At 30.7% G+C, this 16,738-nt stretch overlaps 1 protein-coding gene across 2 annotated transcripts; it reads left to right on the top strand.

Annotated features, from left to right (window-relative positions):
- The first annotated feature begins 1,649 nt into the window (after nt 1-1,649).
- On the top strand, nt 1,650-15,728 carry LOC106064126 (elongation of very long chain fatty acids protein AAEL008004-like). 2 transcript variants are annotated; one of them, XM_056029515.1, is made up of 8 exons: nt 1,650-1,775; nt 4,847-4,926; nt 5,948-6,135; nt 9,037-9,117; nt 9,923-9,979; nt 10,136-10,241; nt 10,485-10,621; nt 11,198-15,728. In XM_056029515.1, the coding sequence occupies exons 2-8, from the start codon at nt 4,863-4,865 to the stop codon at nt 11,423-11,425; spliced, it is 861 nt and encodes a 286-aa protein (XP_055885490.1). In that variant the 5' UTR covers nt 1,650-1,775; nt 4,847-4,862; the 3' UTR covers nt 11,426-15,728. The 2 variants fall into 2 exon arrangements, with proteins under 2 accessions (XP_055885490.1, XP_013078081.2); XM_013222627.2 differs by lacking the exon at nt 1,650-1,775 and adding an exon at nt 1,833-1,971.
- Nucleotides 15,729-16,738: the final 1,010 nt, after the last annotated feature.

Genomic DNA, 16,738 nt, shown 5'->3' with positions numbered 1-16,738 from the left:
TTTTACCGTCAAAATCATTTGTTGGGGGTTTTAAACTAAAAAATCTCTACAGTAATAGAATTTAGTAACGACTAGTTTGCTTTAGAATAGCCTAATATTGAAGATAGAGGTTTTCCACCTCAAAATTCTCTGTAGGGGAATCTTAAACTCAAAACCATCTGGAGAGGTTTTAAACTTTAAAAAAAAAGCCATCAATTGGATTGGCTACGCTCAAATAATTTTAGTGTGTATTTTGCTTTTTTATATTGAAGAAGTATTTTTTTTTGGCATCAAACCCCTCTGAAGGGGGGTTTAAACTCAAAACCCATTTTGGCAACGCTCATCGCATTTTGAGTGCGTAATTTGCTTTTTTTCTTGCTCTGAAGATATTTTTAACTTCAAACCCCCGCTGGCGGGGGGTTACCTAAAATCAAAACCCCTTTGGCTACGCTCATAGATTTTAGAGTGAGTAATTTGCTTATATATATATATATATATATATATATATATATATATATATATATATATATATATATATATATATATATATATATATATATATATTTGAAGAGGTATTTTTTAGCTTTAAACTTCACTAGAGCGGAGTTTAAACCCAAAACTGAGTCAAAACCCATTTAGCTACGCTCATAAAATTTTGAGTGCGTAATTTGCTTTTTTTTATATTGAAGAGGTATTTTTTAGATTCAAACCCCACTGAAAGGGAAGGGGGGGGGGTAAACTCAAAACCCCGTTGGCTACGCTCATAGAATTTTGAGTGTATAATTTGCTTTTTTTACATTGAAGTTTATCGTAAATTTTGGAGGGGGTTTTTAAATCAAAATCTTCCATAACTGTGCTCATGGAATTTGGGGATTGTCGTTCGCATTTTTTTTGTTTTGTTTTATAGAAGAGGGGGATTTAACTGGTAGGGGGTTTTAAACTCGAACCACCCTGGTAGGGGGTTTTAAACTCAAACCCCCTTGGTAGGGGGTTTTAACTCAAAACCCCCTGGTAGGCCTTGGTTGTGCTGGGGAATGTGATGGTTTAGTATTAAAATCTCACCTAAAAAAACAAAATCAAAGCTAAAAATCAGTCACTAAATTCCGATAATATCCCTGGGGGGAAATTTCATTTCGCTCACCCCCCCCCCCGGGCTACGCCCATGTTCTATATATGAAGGCCTCTCCATAGTGACGGAAATAAAGAAACAGATTAATTAAGTTGAGTAGGTAACCTCGAAAAAATGTCAGAGAATATAGGAGCAAACAAAAATTGAGGCAGGGACACAAATATAATAGGTCTACGATAATACCGTGGCTTAGTCTGGGCATTGACACGAAAAGCACAGGATAGATCTGAATAGAAAGATATGTGCTGAATCTAGCCAGGGCTCCATGAGCTGTAGTGCCACTGAGATGGGTGATGGATATTCCTTTTCTGTACCACGTAGCCTACACCAGCCGTGCAGGTGTACTCCATAAAAACGGCCCCTTAAGACTTAAGGTACGAAGTGTGGATAGAATAGTGGCATATTTGTTGGGGCCTTCTTTCATTCTTCTGAGTCTTTTCAGTGCAATGAACTCGGTCCTTAGGCACCCAAAAGTGGATTCTGTTTTGCTTCCCTATTGGCCTGATCGTCTCCTCCAACGACCGTTTCCACCCGAGCGCCACGTTGAGGCTGAGGAGCATTTCCTTGGGCCCCTGCTAGGCCTAGTTGATCCTAAAAGATAGATCTAGTTACTAGTTAGTCTATAGATCCAGATCTATCACTGACATTAAAAAAGATTATAATTTTTGTAAGTCAGGGCGTTAACTCTTATAGTGTAGTTCTAATTCATTTTAATTCTAACCCTTGACCCTATGGCCTGATTAGATCTAAATGATAGATTCTCTAAATTCCTCACGGTTACAAGAAACACAAACGGAAACTAGAATCTAATAGACTAGATTCTAGATCTGTTTAATTTTTAGCTCTACATTTTCTTTCGATGAGTATGTAGATTAGCTCTAGATCTGATTTTAGCCATAATTTTAACTAAAAAATAGTACTTTTTCTTTAAAGCGTTCAATATAGATTCTATGAAGTATAATGAAGTAACCAATTGTCGATAGTCTACCCGGCACGACAGTAGTCAGTAGATTGTCAGTAGATCAAGTAGATGAGAAGAAGTAGAGCAGGAGTACGAGTCGCAGTACTAGACTCTAGATCTAGACTAGTCACTAGACTCTAAGAGATCTCATCTTCTAGATCTAGTGTTTAGACACTTTAGATCTGAGACTTGTGAGACTCCTTACTTCTACTACTTCAACTTCTAGTCATTCTAGATTATTAGTAGATATCTAGACAATACTAGACTAGATCTAGATCTAGATTTCTAGCGTTTAAAGGGAAACTCCGATGGTTTTGACAATTTTTGATATAATATGTGTTTTGATTTACAGATAATGAATATATTCTTTTTTTTTATTTGCAATAATAACTTAGTAATTGATGTTTTTCCGACGTAATTTTCCTGCGCATCCAAAACAGTCAGACTTTCACTGTGTTTCTATGTGACGTCACAAAGGTTTTTTAATCTATTTACTTATTATATAACAGGAGACAATACAGCAAAGTTTACATTCTCGTAAAAGAAATATATTTGGTCTATGCAGTTAGATCTAGGATCTTGTAAGCAAAAAAAATGCGTATTAAAAGTAGATTTACAAATTACATGCTTGACTAATCACAGCAGTGTGTATTTTCTCGCCAGACCACTCAACACACAACAAACACTATCGCTTGGTTTTCTTATCATGACCAACTACACGTAGTCTCGACTAGCCTTACACTGACCAGCTTGTTCGAATCATTCAGACACACGATCTTTTTATATATAATTTACTTCTTGGGATAGGGAGAGGCTTAGATGAAAATGTTACTTTTTTTTTTTCGAGTTGGTTATCTTAATGCTTTTGGATCTATCTATACATGTTTATATATATAACTGTATCATAGCTCTGGACTAGGTGGTCACTAAGTCTAACAGCTACTGTAAGATTGAAGAATGAAGCAATAAGATTGGTTAAATCAAGTTTCTCTTTCAGTATTGTTTAGGGAAGTGACGCATGAAATAACTTAAAACAAAATCCCAAGGAATCCCGTTTTTTTTTTTGAGATGTCAAGAATTTACTGACTAATTTATTAAATATAAAATTTTCTAAGCATTTAAATAAAAAAAAATGATATAATGTTTACTATTAAAACTTTTTACGCAGAATTTAAATATGTCAATAACTCAAATTTGAAAAACTATCGGAGTTTCCCTTTAAGTTTAGAGTTTAGACACTTTAGAAAGTTTAGATCTGAGACTTGTGAGACTCCTTCTAGTTCTAGATATTCTAGACTCTAGACTAGATATTTATATTAGAAAAATTAGATCTAGCTGCTAGTGCTAGCTCTAATGAGTCTAATAAACTCTAATACTAGTAATACAGCTCTATTTATCCAAATTTCTTGAAATTCCTTTAGCTCATTAGACTTTATAGACAGACTTAGACTTTGATTAGTGATTAGATTAGACTAGACTCTAGAATGTTAAGAATCTTACACGTCTTAGGTCTTAGTTACAACTTACTTACTTTTAGTGAATCTAGCTACTCTTTACTCTTAGCTAGATCTACTATATCAAGTTCTAAGTTATAATATATTACTATTATTAGTAGTAGAGTATGATATATGATTATATATATAATATAGATTCTACATATAATATACTATGATCATATTATCATCATATAGAATAATATAGATCTATATATATAGTCTATATGAATATGATGAGATGTATTTAATGTATCTAAAGTAGTAGAGACAGTAGACTGAGAAGTCTATGTGCGTATAGTACATAGTCTAGTGTAATAGGTCCACACTAAAAGAACTAGTCTCCCTTTCGTCTCCTTTACTTCAGCATCTTGTTATCAATCTGACCCACTTTTACACACAGTCCTTACTTACACACTTTCTTTGCTGTTCACTCAACCATGTACAATGAAGGTCAACTGGTCATTTCATACACAGGCACATACGCTGCATTAACAGCCACTCAAAACACATACATTTACTATCACATCTCCCTCCTTGAAAACATTCAGAGTTGTGAGACTCCTTCTAGATATCTAGACTAGATATTAGAAAAATTTGATTTAGCTCTATCATCTAGAATCTATACGGGTGCAGATTTCTTATTGAAATTCCTTTGTTTTAACTCCTTAGACTAGACTCTTGACTATTAAGAATCTTACACGTCTTAGTACTTTTAGTGAATCTAGCTACTCTTTACTCTTAGCTAGATTTACTTTCTACTTTGTTATAACTTAGTAGTTAACTTAGAGTATGATATAATATATTATCATATATGAATATGATCATTATGATGAAACGTCTAAAGTAGTAGAGACAGTAGACTTCGTATAGTATATATATATATATATATACATGCTAGTATATATATAGATTATAGATCAATGTAAAGTACTATAATTATTATAATCTAGATATCTAGTATCTTTTTTTTTTTTACATAGATCTAGATTCTATGACAAATTGAAACTCACAAATTCCGACTACACTAGACTACATGTGCTTGGGTTCATTAGTCACTTAGTGGGAATAAAGTAAATACAAAGTAGTTCCAATCGCCCAATGAATGCCATTTCCTATTATAATTTACTGAATATATATTATGTTAGTTCAGATTCTAGCACAATAAGACTAAGAGCAGTTCTGTCAATAGAAAAATTTCAGTCCATATAGTGTTTTAACAAGATAATTTATGTTTGTTTTTTTATATGTTAATGCAAAACTATTTTTCTTTTTTTGTTTCAGTTTTTGTCATTGAAATATGGAGCATCAAAGTCTTTTAACAAAGCTAGTTGAAGGGTATAACGACATCTTCAAATATGCAGGTATTTTTTTCCTTTGTATTAACATAGAAATGCTATACATTTATCAATTTAAAATGCAATAAAAAAACAACAAAAAATCTATATATATATTTTATATAATTCTCTTCATGGCTCAAGAGTTTGGACAACAAGTAAAGAAAAGATCACTCTTTTATTTCTGCAAGTTGGGCTAGAGTTACCTTACGGAAAAAAAGGGGGGGGAGAACAAGTAGTATTCACCCGTCACAAAATAGCAGGGCTGGACTTAACCGTTATGACCAAGAAGTCAAGGAAAGATCACTCTTTTTTTTTTTTCTACCCCACATAGTTTTTGCGCGAAAAATGGGGGGGGGGGAACAAGTAATCTACTCTGTATTCACCAGTCACTAAATAGCAGGGCTGGTTCAACCGTTGTGGGGCCCTATGCAAAACGGATTTCGCGGGGCCAAGTTTGGGTATGGATACGAGCCTTGCATGTAGCGAAGTCATACATTATATCTTACAAATTCTATTTCCTACAAAGATCATGCTCGGTAGCAAGAATTACCAAATGTTTCAATCTATCTACGAGAATTGTTGACCTCAAGTAATTCTTCATTAGTTTGAGGCGCAAGAAGCTTCTTTCACATGTACGGTTATTGCATAATGCCGTTCTTTTTTCACGTAGAATTCCATAATGAATGACACCCTAAAATGACAATTTTTGTCTATAAATTTCAGGAGATTTGTATGAGTTTTCAAAAGATTTTAATAATTTCCCGATATTTCCAGGACTTTTTTGTATATTTTACAATTTCAGGAGATTTCCATTAGCTCTTGGTAAATCAGGCGGCTGCAGGAAATCTGTTATAAGTTATAAAATGGTTTAATTTAATAATTGACACCTACAATTAGCATGGGACCTATGAAAGTGGGGGGTCCACCACTGCAGTCGCATAGGTTGCAGTGGCCTAAGGCCAGCCCTGCAAAATAGCGCATATGCTACGCCTCCGGTCTACTTGTATAAACATATTTATCTTAATTTTGTCTGATTGCTCCACAGACCCCAGGGTTGAGAACTGGTTTATGATGCAGTCCCCTATACCAAGTCTTCTCATATGCATTGGTTACTTCATCTTTGTCTGGGTATCACCATCACTTATGAAGAATCACAAGGCATATGAACTGCGGAATCTTCTAGTTGTCTACAATTTAGCTATGGTGGCCTTATCTACATACATTTTCTATGAAGTAAGCTATTATAAAATAAGTTATCTTGCTCAACAAAATGAAATTAACCAAAATATACTCAGAAAAAAACAAAACAACACATTTTAAACTAGATCTCTGTATTTCTCTACCTTTTTATTTTTTAATATAAATCATTTATAAAATACCCTTTCAATCATTGTAATGAGATTATAAAAATTATTTATATATATATATTTAAAGTAAATAATTTTTAATGTTGACATTCTAACTAATATATGCACTAAAAACTCTTAATATATGCACTAAAAACATATTTGTATACAATTATTTCTTTTTTTTTTTTCGTTCTTAAATTTTGTTGTTGACTATAACTAATTGTTGTAATTTGGTGTTCACACAAATCCTGAAGTAAAGTTTATCAGTAGTGTATAAGTATTTATCTGTTATTGACTGAATGATTAAGTGTGAAAGACAAAAGAGTGCATGTGTACAGAAATTGATATTGATTATTTGGTATTATACACCATGCTTTCTCCATCACCCATAACATCTTTTTCAAGTGCATGCATATCTACATTGTTTATTTGGCAAAAATATCAAGTAGCTAACATTGCCATTAATCTTATGTCAAACATTCTTTTACCGAGGTTTAGCAATAGTTCCTTGTACTTATTAATTAAAATGAAATTTGATGTTATTAGGCATCATTGAGTGTGTAAGTAATTTATCTTTTTTTTTCCTTTTTTTTTTTTTTTTGTGCTGGAAGAAAATAATTCAAGTTTTATTTGCAGTGGGTGCTCATTAAAGTCAAAGTTCAATTTTGCTTGTAACAGACCCATTAGTGCTTCTACATTTGAATATTCCCTTAAATTATTTTTCATTATTGTTCAAAGTATAGCTTGACAGAAAAACAACCATAGTTTCATTTTTGTGTTTCATGTGGGTGAGAGCAGAAGGAAAATGAAATCCTAGGAAATAACATAAAGGAAATTATTTATTTAAAAATTCTTTTTTTCTGACCTGTGTGAAAGAAAATGTTTGGTTAATATACGTACATCACATCTTGTATGATACTATCTTCATAACTATTAGAGATTCTTGTTTCTTGAACAATGTTTTTGTATTTAAAAGACGCAAATGTTGAGTAAGTTGGGTTTTTTAAGGTCTAAACTAAAACTCTCTTTAATTCTAAATAAATACAGGATTCACATAATGTTTGATACATACAGAGTATGGGCAGAGGGTTAAGAGATTTGAAAAAAAAAAAGTCAATAACAAAGCTAGTTTAAATGCATTTGTTTTTGTGCTAATTATTTGCTTTTAAATATTTTATATTGATCCAAATGTAACACTTTTTTTACTGGCCTGCCAAGCTTTGGAAATTTTAGGATTAAACATTAAGAAATTGGTTGACTGAATATGAGGATGTTTTTTTTATTTTTTTTTTATTTTGTTTTTTCAAGTAATGCATCAACACCTAATAGATGACATTGAGGATTTTTTTTTTTTTTTGAAAACTAAAAATAATTATGGTTGCTGTTAGTAAACTTCATAAAACAAAGATTTTTTTTTTTTTTTGTAAGTTACCGGTATTATTTATACGTGAAACAAACGGTGCACTCAATAGTAATAGAAAAAATTATACAGAGATTGATATAATTTGCAATACTTCATTGCAATACATTTTAATAGCAATCTTCTGTAATCACAAACTTTCATATTTACAGTAGGTAGATAATAAAATAATTTAACAAGCATGCTGACTAAATGAAGGTATGTATATGACAGGAACATTTCATTTAAAGTTAACATTTCTTAATTTAATTTGAATATCTTAACAATAACAAATCTTAAAATAAATATAGGTGTGTGCATCAAAATGTTTCATGCTTTTTAAATATTTAGGGATAGATTTTTATTACCTATTTATTCTGACTTTCATTGCGGCAACCAGTTAGTTTTTGATGTAATAAAAAATATTAAAAAGTCGGGGTCAATAAATAATTGAAATGAAACTTGTGAAGATTTACACTATAGATATATTAAGTGAAATTCTTTGGAAGTATTGAGGAAGGGGAAAAATGGATTTAAATAAATACACATTTTTAGTTAATTCATATATAGAAAAATGTGTTTAAAGTTGTCGCTCTTTGGTTCCAGGACAGGTTACTAATGCTTGTGTCAATTTCTGGAATTTTGTGTTTTCTGTTTAAAAATATTATTTCTGTAATCAAGTTTTGATTTTCTTTGCTTAAAAATCAGCATCTTACTTTTAGTTAATCCTTTTAGTTTTCTGTTTAGATGGACTGATTTTTCTTGTAGTCAATGGACATATTTTTGTACAGTTGGATTATAAACTTGACTTCTAAAGCAAATGGAAGCTTTGCTGCTTAACATTTACCTAATAGTGTTTAGTAGTACTTTGTTTGGTAATAAAAGCGTTCAATCAGTCTTTTATTAACCTGTTAGCTCATCTCTGAATGTCTTTAATTCTGTAATCAGTATTACATTGCATTCAATTAACATTCAAGGCTACTTTACTTTGCCAATAGTTATTTCTTTAAATAATTTCTTAAATATATCTATCTTTTTATTTTTTTTTTTTTATAGTAATCGATTTTAGATTTATTGTTTCAACAGCAATAGCATTTTTTTTTCAACTTTTACAAAATTAGAATTAATATTTTTAAGTAGTAGACCCTACTTAATTAAAGAATGTTGCTATATGTATTGTACAACTTTGATTGCTGTATTGGAATTGAAAATGTATCCATGAATGTGTCTTTTACCATTGCTTGTTTTAGTATGTTTCAGAATATGTAGTATAATTATTTCAAACTTCATTTATTTTCTGCCTAAGGTTATATTCAAGTATTATAGTGTGAACATAATTTTGTGCAAATATTTCATTGTCTTTATATTGCCATTTGATTTCTCCAGTTTTTAATGAGTGGCTGGCTGGCTGGGTACAGTTTGGGATGTCAACCAGTGGATTACTCTAACTCACCACAGGCTTTGAGGGTAGGATATGTACATTTGTGTTGATATAGTTACTTTTTTTTTGTTTATCATGCTATTATGTTCATATGAAATGGTGTTGATCATTTAATTTAAATTTAATCTTTCTCCCTTTAGTAATTGACATGAATTTATCAGCCTAATCTATCCCTATTAGTGTTTCTTGTTCCCAAAGTTTTAGTATTAAAAATTTCTTTTAAGTTTTTAATTCTAATTATTATGATTGCACAACTCATCAGCTTACAAGTAGTATAAGCCAATGTTGTATAGTATATAATTTGATTTATCCACTAGTGTGCATAAAAAAACTAGAGAAATATTTTTAAAATACCTTTTTGAAAACAAAGCTTATATTAAGTGTAATTGTATCAATAAGTTTGGATGAGGCGTGTAATTGAATCTGTAATAGATCTATACTAACAATAACAAATCTGTGCGATTAGCAATATATTTTACCAGTTGTTTTTGTTTAGCTCAATTTCATGTTTTTAGCTTCTCAACGCACTATGATCCACTACTTGTCTGGACCATTTGTTGGGGGTGGGGGGAGGAGATGACGGGATATCTGGGTAAATGTGTGTAAACAAAGTATAAAGGGAGCTAATTGCACTTATACCACCACATCTGTCAAGTACAACTTCTTTCTCTTGTTGAAGATACCAAACAAAATAATTAATTATCTCTAGTTAATTTAGTAATTGTTGTTTTTTTTTATTGATTCAATTTTTTTTAAGTTTAGGTCTGTAGTATAATCTGATGATTTTTTATACTTGTCAATAAGTAAATCATCTTTTGTTTTGTTTGCTAGATGGCAAGTGTCTGCTGGTTGTTTTACATTTCCAAATTTATTGAGTTATTTGACACAGTAAGTACTCAATAATTGTTTTTTTTTTACTTGAATACAATAGTTTTTCTTTTTATTAGATTTTCCATTATGGTAACTTTTATTGATTTGATTCTTGTATTTAAAAAATAATTTTTAAATTCCAATCTTTTCAATATTTCCCTTCCTTTGGAATAGATTTTTTTCATCTTGAGGAAAAAGTTCAATCAAGTTTCATTTCTTCACGTGTTTCATCATGGCATCATGCCAATCTCATGGTGGTTTGGTGTCAAGCTAGTCCCAGGTATTCTAAACTAAATTTATTATCTTATTGCACTGGACTAGCAAAGCATTTTTTGTTCATTAATGTTTAGCAGTCATATGAAATAATGATAAATTTATGCCACATTTCTACTAATATAAGCTTGTATAGTTTGAGGTCCAAGTTTAAGGCATTTGTTTATATTTTGTAATAAAAACAAGTGGCTACTACATGAGCTCATTGTTTCTTTGCAGTCTAGAATAACTTTTGTCTTTGTTTTAACAGGAGGATTTGGCACCTTTCACTCGACATTAAATTCCTTCATTCATTTAGTCATGTACACCTACTATGGCTTGTCGGCACTGGGCCCAGCTTTCCAGCAGTACTTATGGTGGAAAAAATACATGACAAGCATGCAAATGGTTAGTATAAACAAAGAATTTGAACATCTTGCCTGAAGTTTTAGGATTTGGTATAAAAATTATTTATTGTTCCTTAACTTCTTAAGTAATTTGTAGATTAAAAATAAAATTGAGGGGAAGAGGCTGCAGACATTGTCGGTGACAGATCTCTATGTAGACAGCTTGCCACCCAATGCGTCTGGGTCTAAGTAAGTTATAGAGTTATAACTTTGTTTTCAAACATTTGCAGACTGGGGGATCTTGCCTTCTAAAGTTAAGTTGTGTAGCTGCTTTCACATGCACTATCCACTTTTTAAGGTCAATCTTAATGAAAGATAATCCAATGAATCTGTAAAATCCAATTGATGTTAAAAATTATAATAAGACATCAGTTTCCCACAATATCACCTTCCCAGTCCAAATTAATTTTTATCTGTCCTACACAGCCCCGTGACCATGTGTGACAAAATAGGGAAGCTCTACATTAATTCTTAAGTGTTAAGGATATAAAACAGGTTCATATGTTATAAATCTCTAGTTTTACTGATTTTAATTAATTTATTTTATAAATGCTTTCATGTTTGTTTTATTTTTCAGATTCAGTTTATTGCAGTAACAATCCACTCCACTCAACTGTTGTTTATAGAATGCAACTATCCAAAAATCTTTGTCTATTGGATAGGATTCTATGCTATTATATTTCTGATCATGTTTGCCAATTTCTATGTCCAAGCCTATTTAAAACCCAAAACAAGTGTTGACATCAGAACAAAAAAAGTTATGAATGGAACTTCAGAAAATGGAGCCAAGGCCAAGAGCAGCTAACTAGAAGTCTATTTATGTCTAACCCTAACCAGTATTGTAACTTTCATCTGTAAACATTTGTTAATTTAGGGCTAAACATTTATTCAAAGTTTTCAATAATTTGGTTGTCCTTACAACATTGGGTATTTGTTAAAAAAAACAACTGATGAGAAATTATGTTAAAAGTCATTGTTGAAAAGTGACAATTAATTAGTAGTTTCTACATCAAAGCTGTATGTGTTATTCTTATGATTAGGCTTTTACAGTTCTAAAAAGTTACTTTTTATGCCAATATTTTATTAGTTTTTTTTAATTTTTATATTAAGTCACTTTCAATCTCTTTGAACATTTTGACCTGACAGCAACCTCAGTATTCTCCTGTTGTGGTTATCTTATATGAACAGGGACCTTCTGAAAGTATATTGTCACAGTAAACTATAAAGTGAGAACAACATAAGCAAAGTTTGCTCAACTATGATAAATTGTAACATTGCAATGGAGCTATTCATTTTTAAAAGATTGTTTTGATGCAAGAATCCAGAAGTTGGAATTGAAAAATGTAGAATAACACATCTGATTATTTAATCAGCATAATATGTTTTTTATTAAAAGATAAGAACATAACATCTATACATAAGATAATAATATAAGGTGTAAACATTGCTTGTTTTATTGATACCTGTGCATTTGTTTGTGATTGTTTCAGAGTAAGTTGGGATCAAATTGTATTTTTTTATATTATTTTTTTTATTTTTGAATCAATTTTATAAATGTATTTGTGACATTTTTCTAGATTTGTTTGCCTACAATGATGTCAAAATGTATTAATTAGTTTTTATATTTATTAATTTTAGACAAATCTTTTTTGTTGTTGTTTTTTTAACTCAATTTTTGTCTAATGTTATACAGTTTGTTTTAGTTGAGTGTGACATTACTGAGCAACAAGCAAGTTTAAATCCAGTATGAACTTTGAGCTTATTACATTATAATCCCATAGAAGCATTCTAAATCACTGCTGGTGGTGTGCTGCCTAAGTTGCTTCACATTAACACCCTTGTGATAATTTATTTAGTTAGTTCCTGTTGTCTTGACCATACTTTCTAGCCAGATTCACTATGAAATCAAAATTTCAATGACTAAATGAAATGCTAAACAACTTGGCTAAACCTTTTTGTAACTGCCCCATACCTAATTTGTAAACAGCTGGAACATGACTTTTGTATAGTTTAAGGAAGACGTGTAAAATGTGTAAGAGTATAAAAGTATCTTTCTTCATTCACTTAATACTAAGGTTAAACATTTTTATTTAATCGTCTGTACTTTCATGCAAATATTGCACATTCAAAACTCTTGTAACTGATCTTAGGCAATTTTTAAAAAATGATGTACAGTAGAATGTCGTTGATCTGTACGTTAGTTATCTGGAATTTCAAATATCTGGACATCTTTTTTGTTTTACCTTGCAGTATCTAAATGGTCTTGTTGATGTGCTGCTCAAGATCAGAAAATATTTCAATAATGGTAGGCTACTATGTATAGTGCTTTTTCCCCTTTATTTCAATTTATAAATTTTCTTTTTATTTTTGGTGAAATGGACTGTTTTTAATATTCCATATTCTGTTATCTGGACGTTCGATTATCCAGACAGACCCCATTCCAAATTTATCTGCATAATCGACATTCTACTGTATTGACTAGTAAGTAATAATCTAAAAATTCCATATACTTATACCGGTACATAGATAGTCATTTATCTCTGATTATCTTCTTAACATGTCAAAGAACATATTAAAGTAATACAATTTTTTTTTTTGCTATTTGTAAAGCATTTTTAGAGAACTGATGCTATGGCTAACTAGTAGATTCATCTTTTTTTTTTTTTTTTCTGAAAAATTGACAAAATGTTCAGTCCTTAAGTTTTTCCCCTTGTTGCAATCACTTTGAAGCCACACGACTTGTTTCTCAGTGGTATCACTGCTTAGTACCTACCCCTTGTCTTCTCTTTACATACACATAGCTTTAAATCTAAGTGTAGACATATACTGGTACTCAAGATCTGTTGTAGGCAATTAGTTTAAAAAGTGCTTGTGCTACTTGATCTTGTGTGTGGATAAATGTGTGCATGAGTCATAAACCACATTCAAATTGGAACATATTACTTATTGTCACCTCTCTGCACTGCCATTATAGTTTTAAATATAACCAAAATAGTAAATTTATGTATTATTCAATGTAGAAAATTTAAAATATAAGCCTTTTATACCTGTAATGAGTCACCTCGTACTTCAGGATGTCTGTTTCAGATAAAACTGAGCTAGTAACATACTCTAATTTTTTTATATTCTGAATTGTAAACTGATACCGATACTAGTAATACATGCGCAATAACTGATTCAATAAAGTTGTGTTGTTTTATTCATACAAGACAAAATAGTTCCTTATATGATATAACTTGTGTTTTATAAAATCTAAAATAATTTTCAGTTTCATATATATTTTCCATGATTTTGTGTGTGTTTAGTGTAATTTAAATCTAAATTATAGACCTATATTGGTCATACTTTGAACCACACTTACTGATAAAAAAGTTGATTTAAGATACCTCTTGTACTATTCTGAAAGCATTTTGTAATTACAGCTAGTTATGTTGACGAAAGCTGAGCTGGTTTGGTCATATTGCTAGACATGACTCACTGTCTTAAGTCATCCTTCAAGGTACAGTAAAGGGTTGTCGAAAGAAAAGCTGGCTGAATAATATAAAAGAATGGACCTCTCTCTCTCTTGATATTTCAGCTGCTGACTGGGAAAAATGGTCGAACTACCCCTATGATGAAAGTCAAAGGTCAGATGATGATGTTGTTGACTATTTCATTTTAATTTATTAAAGCAGAGCTTGCATAGAATGCAAAAATAATTCTGGGAAAACATTTAAGAATGTATGGACCTTACTCTGAGTCAGACAACAGAAAGCGAACATTGAAGGGGAAAGTAGTTGTGATTTTAAGGGACAAAATACAGGGGAAGAAAAAAAGCTATAAAGTCATTTTAAAATGCTTCTCTTGGTCCTATCAAATAGCTGCATAATAACATGGACTTGCCTCAGGTATAATTAGACAGTCAACATAATTAACTTATTAACATCTGTTATTTATATTTTTTTCTTGGCAAGGTTTGTAAATAAACTTAAATTGAAAAATGTTTATTTTTGTTGTATACACAATAGCTCATTTGTAACACAGACATTGCTTACAAATCTTATGTTGCTTTTATCTTTCTAAACTATTTATTCTAAGCTGTCTTCAGTGTGTATTCAAATCTAAAAGACTATAGCAGATCTTTCCGCTACCTATACCAAATATTTATCAAAGATGAACTATCTATTTTGTTTACATATATACAAGTTGCCTATTCTTCCATTGCTGATGTCCAAACACTGTTAACTTATTTGTTTTACCTTATATATTTTATACATATATTAATGATCCTATTCTACAAAAATGTTTAAAATCCAGTTATTACCAGTAAGAGTAACAATAAAAAAAAACACATTGCAACATTTTGGTGTCTTGTGTTCTAGGGCCTAATGAAAAATCTCTACTTGGAAAATATTTTTAACCAATGGATGCTCAATAAGTGCTGTTCATAAATTGTTTTTAATAAGCTTTTTTTTCTTATGGTTTAGAAAAAGAATGCTCTATCATTTAATGTCTATTTGTTATTTTTGTAATGACATCTCTTTAGTTGAGCAATGCTTGACCTTAGGTTAGTCATTATATTGTTTTTAATTAAATCCATAAAGAAATAACTTAGTATTTAACATATTGATTTTGTTTGATTTATTTCAAGGTAATTTAAATTTAATCAAGTATACCAGTATATTTTTGTAAATATTAAACATATTTCTACCTCCAAAGTCTTGTGGAAAAATCCCATACAGCTTTCAGAGTGGCATAAAGGCAGCAGATACATTGTCAAATCAATAAGTGGGCAAGTAAATTGACATACTGCAAACTAGTAACATAAAAGAATTTTTTTTTTAAATCAATTTCTCCTTTAAGGAGATATGAACTTACATCTCATTCTATTTATTTCTTGTAATGCTTCAATATTACAAGGAGTATTTCTAGTGAGCCTTCACAATCAATTTCTTCTATTAAGAGTCCAGATAATTTCTACATAAGATGTAAAATGTACATGTACCATTCCCAGTGAAGCAAGTTTAAAATTGACCAAATTAAATTTTAATATGATTATATTTTGAAAAATTATAATGGTCAAACAAGATTTTTCATTGTGTAATTAGTTAGTTGTTGATTTCCCCCCCCCCCCCCCCCCCCCCAAAATATAAAATCTAGAAAAGTTATTTATTGCTCTTTTCAAAATCCAAGTCCAGTCACCCACCCATGAAGAGTTTGCAAGCTAACAAGTCAAGAGGGATTCTAAAAATGTATCTCTAAGTGCCATTAATGTATTTTTTTGGAAGAGTTTATCTTCAACTTCACACCAATGTCATTGCTCAAAAGGTTACTTATACAAGGCCTTGTCAACTGGAGGTAGTCAAATATACTAATATAACATTTAGGTTTGTTTTCAAGTATTCCACTTGGCCAAAATGTAACCTACTCTACTCATCTGACTTAGACAAAACCATCTCTGTAATGTAAACAGTAAAAGTGTCCCTTTCAGACCTTTGATCAGTAGAGCAGATAATGGTCATTTGTTTCTTTGGCTGATGGTTAAAAAGGGTGTCATGTGGCCAGCACAATTCAAAATCCCAGTCATTGTCAAGATTTGAACCTGAGACATCTCGGTTCAGAAGCCAAGTGCTATACCAGTCATTAGGCTAAGTTTTGTAAGTTTAATCTGTTGTGCCTAATTTTTTATTTGACTTTTATTTATATCAATAGGCTGAATAGGTTATCAAAATGAATTAGATTATTGATAGTAATAATTAATAGAATTGATTAATAGTTAATAGGATTCTTAAATCACTTTTTTTTTTTTTACTCATAATGAAAAAAAACGACTAATGAAATAAAAAAGAATTTCATTAAAGAAGTCAAATTTGCTCTTGTACTTTAAATCTTTAGGACTGAATTATCTTTTCATTTTCTTCATTTCCAGATTTATTATGTCTAGAACAGGGGTGGGCAACCTTTTTCAATCGAGGGCCGCATTAAAAAAAAAAAATTAGGAATGGGGGGGCTGCATATAAATTATATATATATGTATGTATATATATATATATGTATATATATTTACAACTTAGAAAATATACATGTATACTGTATTAAACATTTACATCTTTTTTTTACACTACTGCTTTAGGAATTA

The sequence above is a fragment of the Biomphalaria glabrata genome, chromosome 5 (assembly GCF_947242115.1).
Source record: "Biomphalaria glabrata chromosome 5, xgBioGlab47.1, whole genome shotgun sequence".
NCBI lineage: Eukaryota > Metazoa > Mollusca > Gastropoda > Planorbidae > Biomphalaria > Biomphalaria glabrata.
Note: the sequence above shows the minus strand (reverse complement) of the source record. Positions and strands in the feature narration are given on the sequence as shown.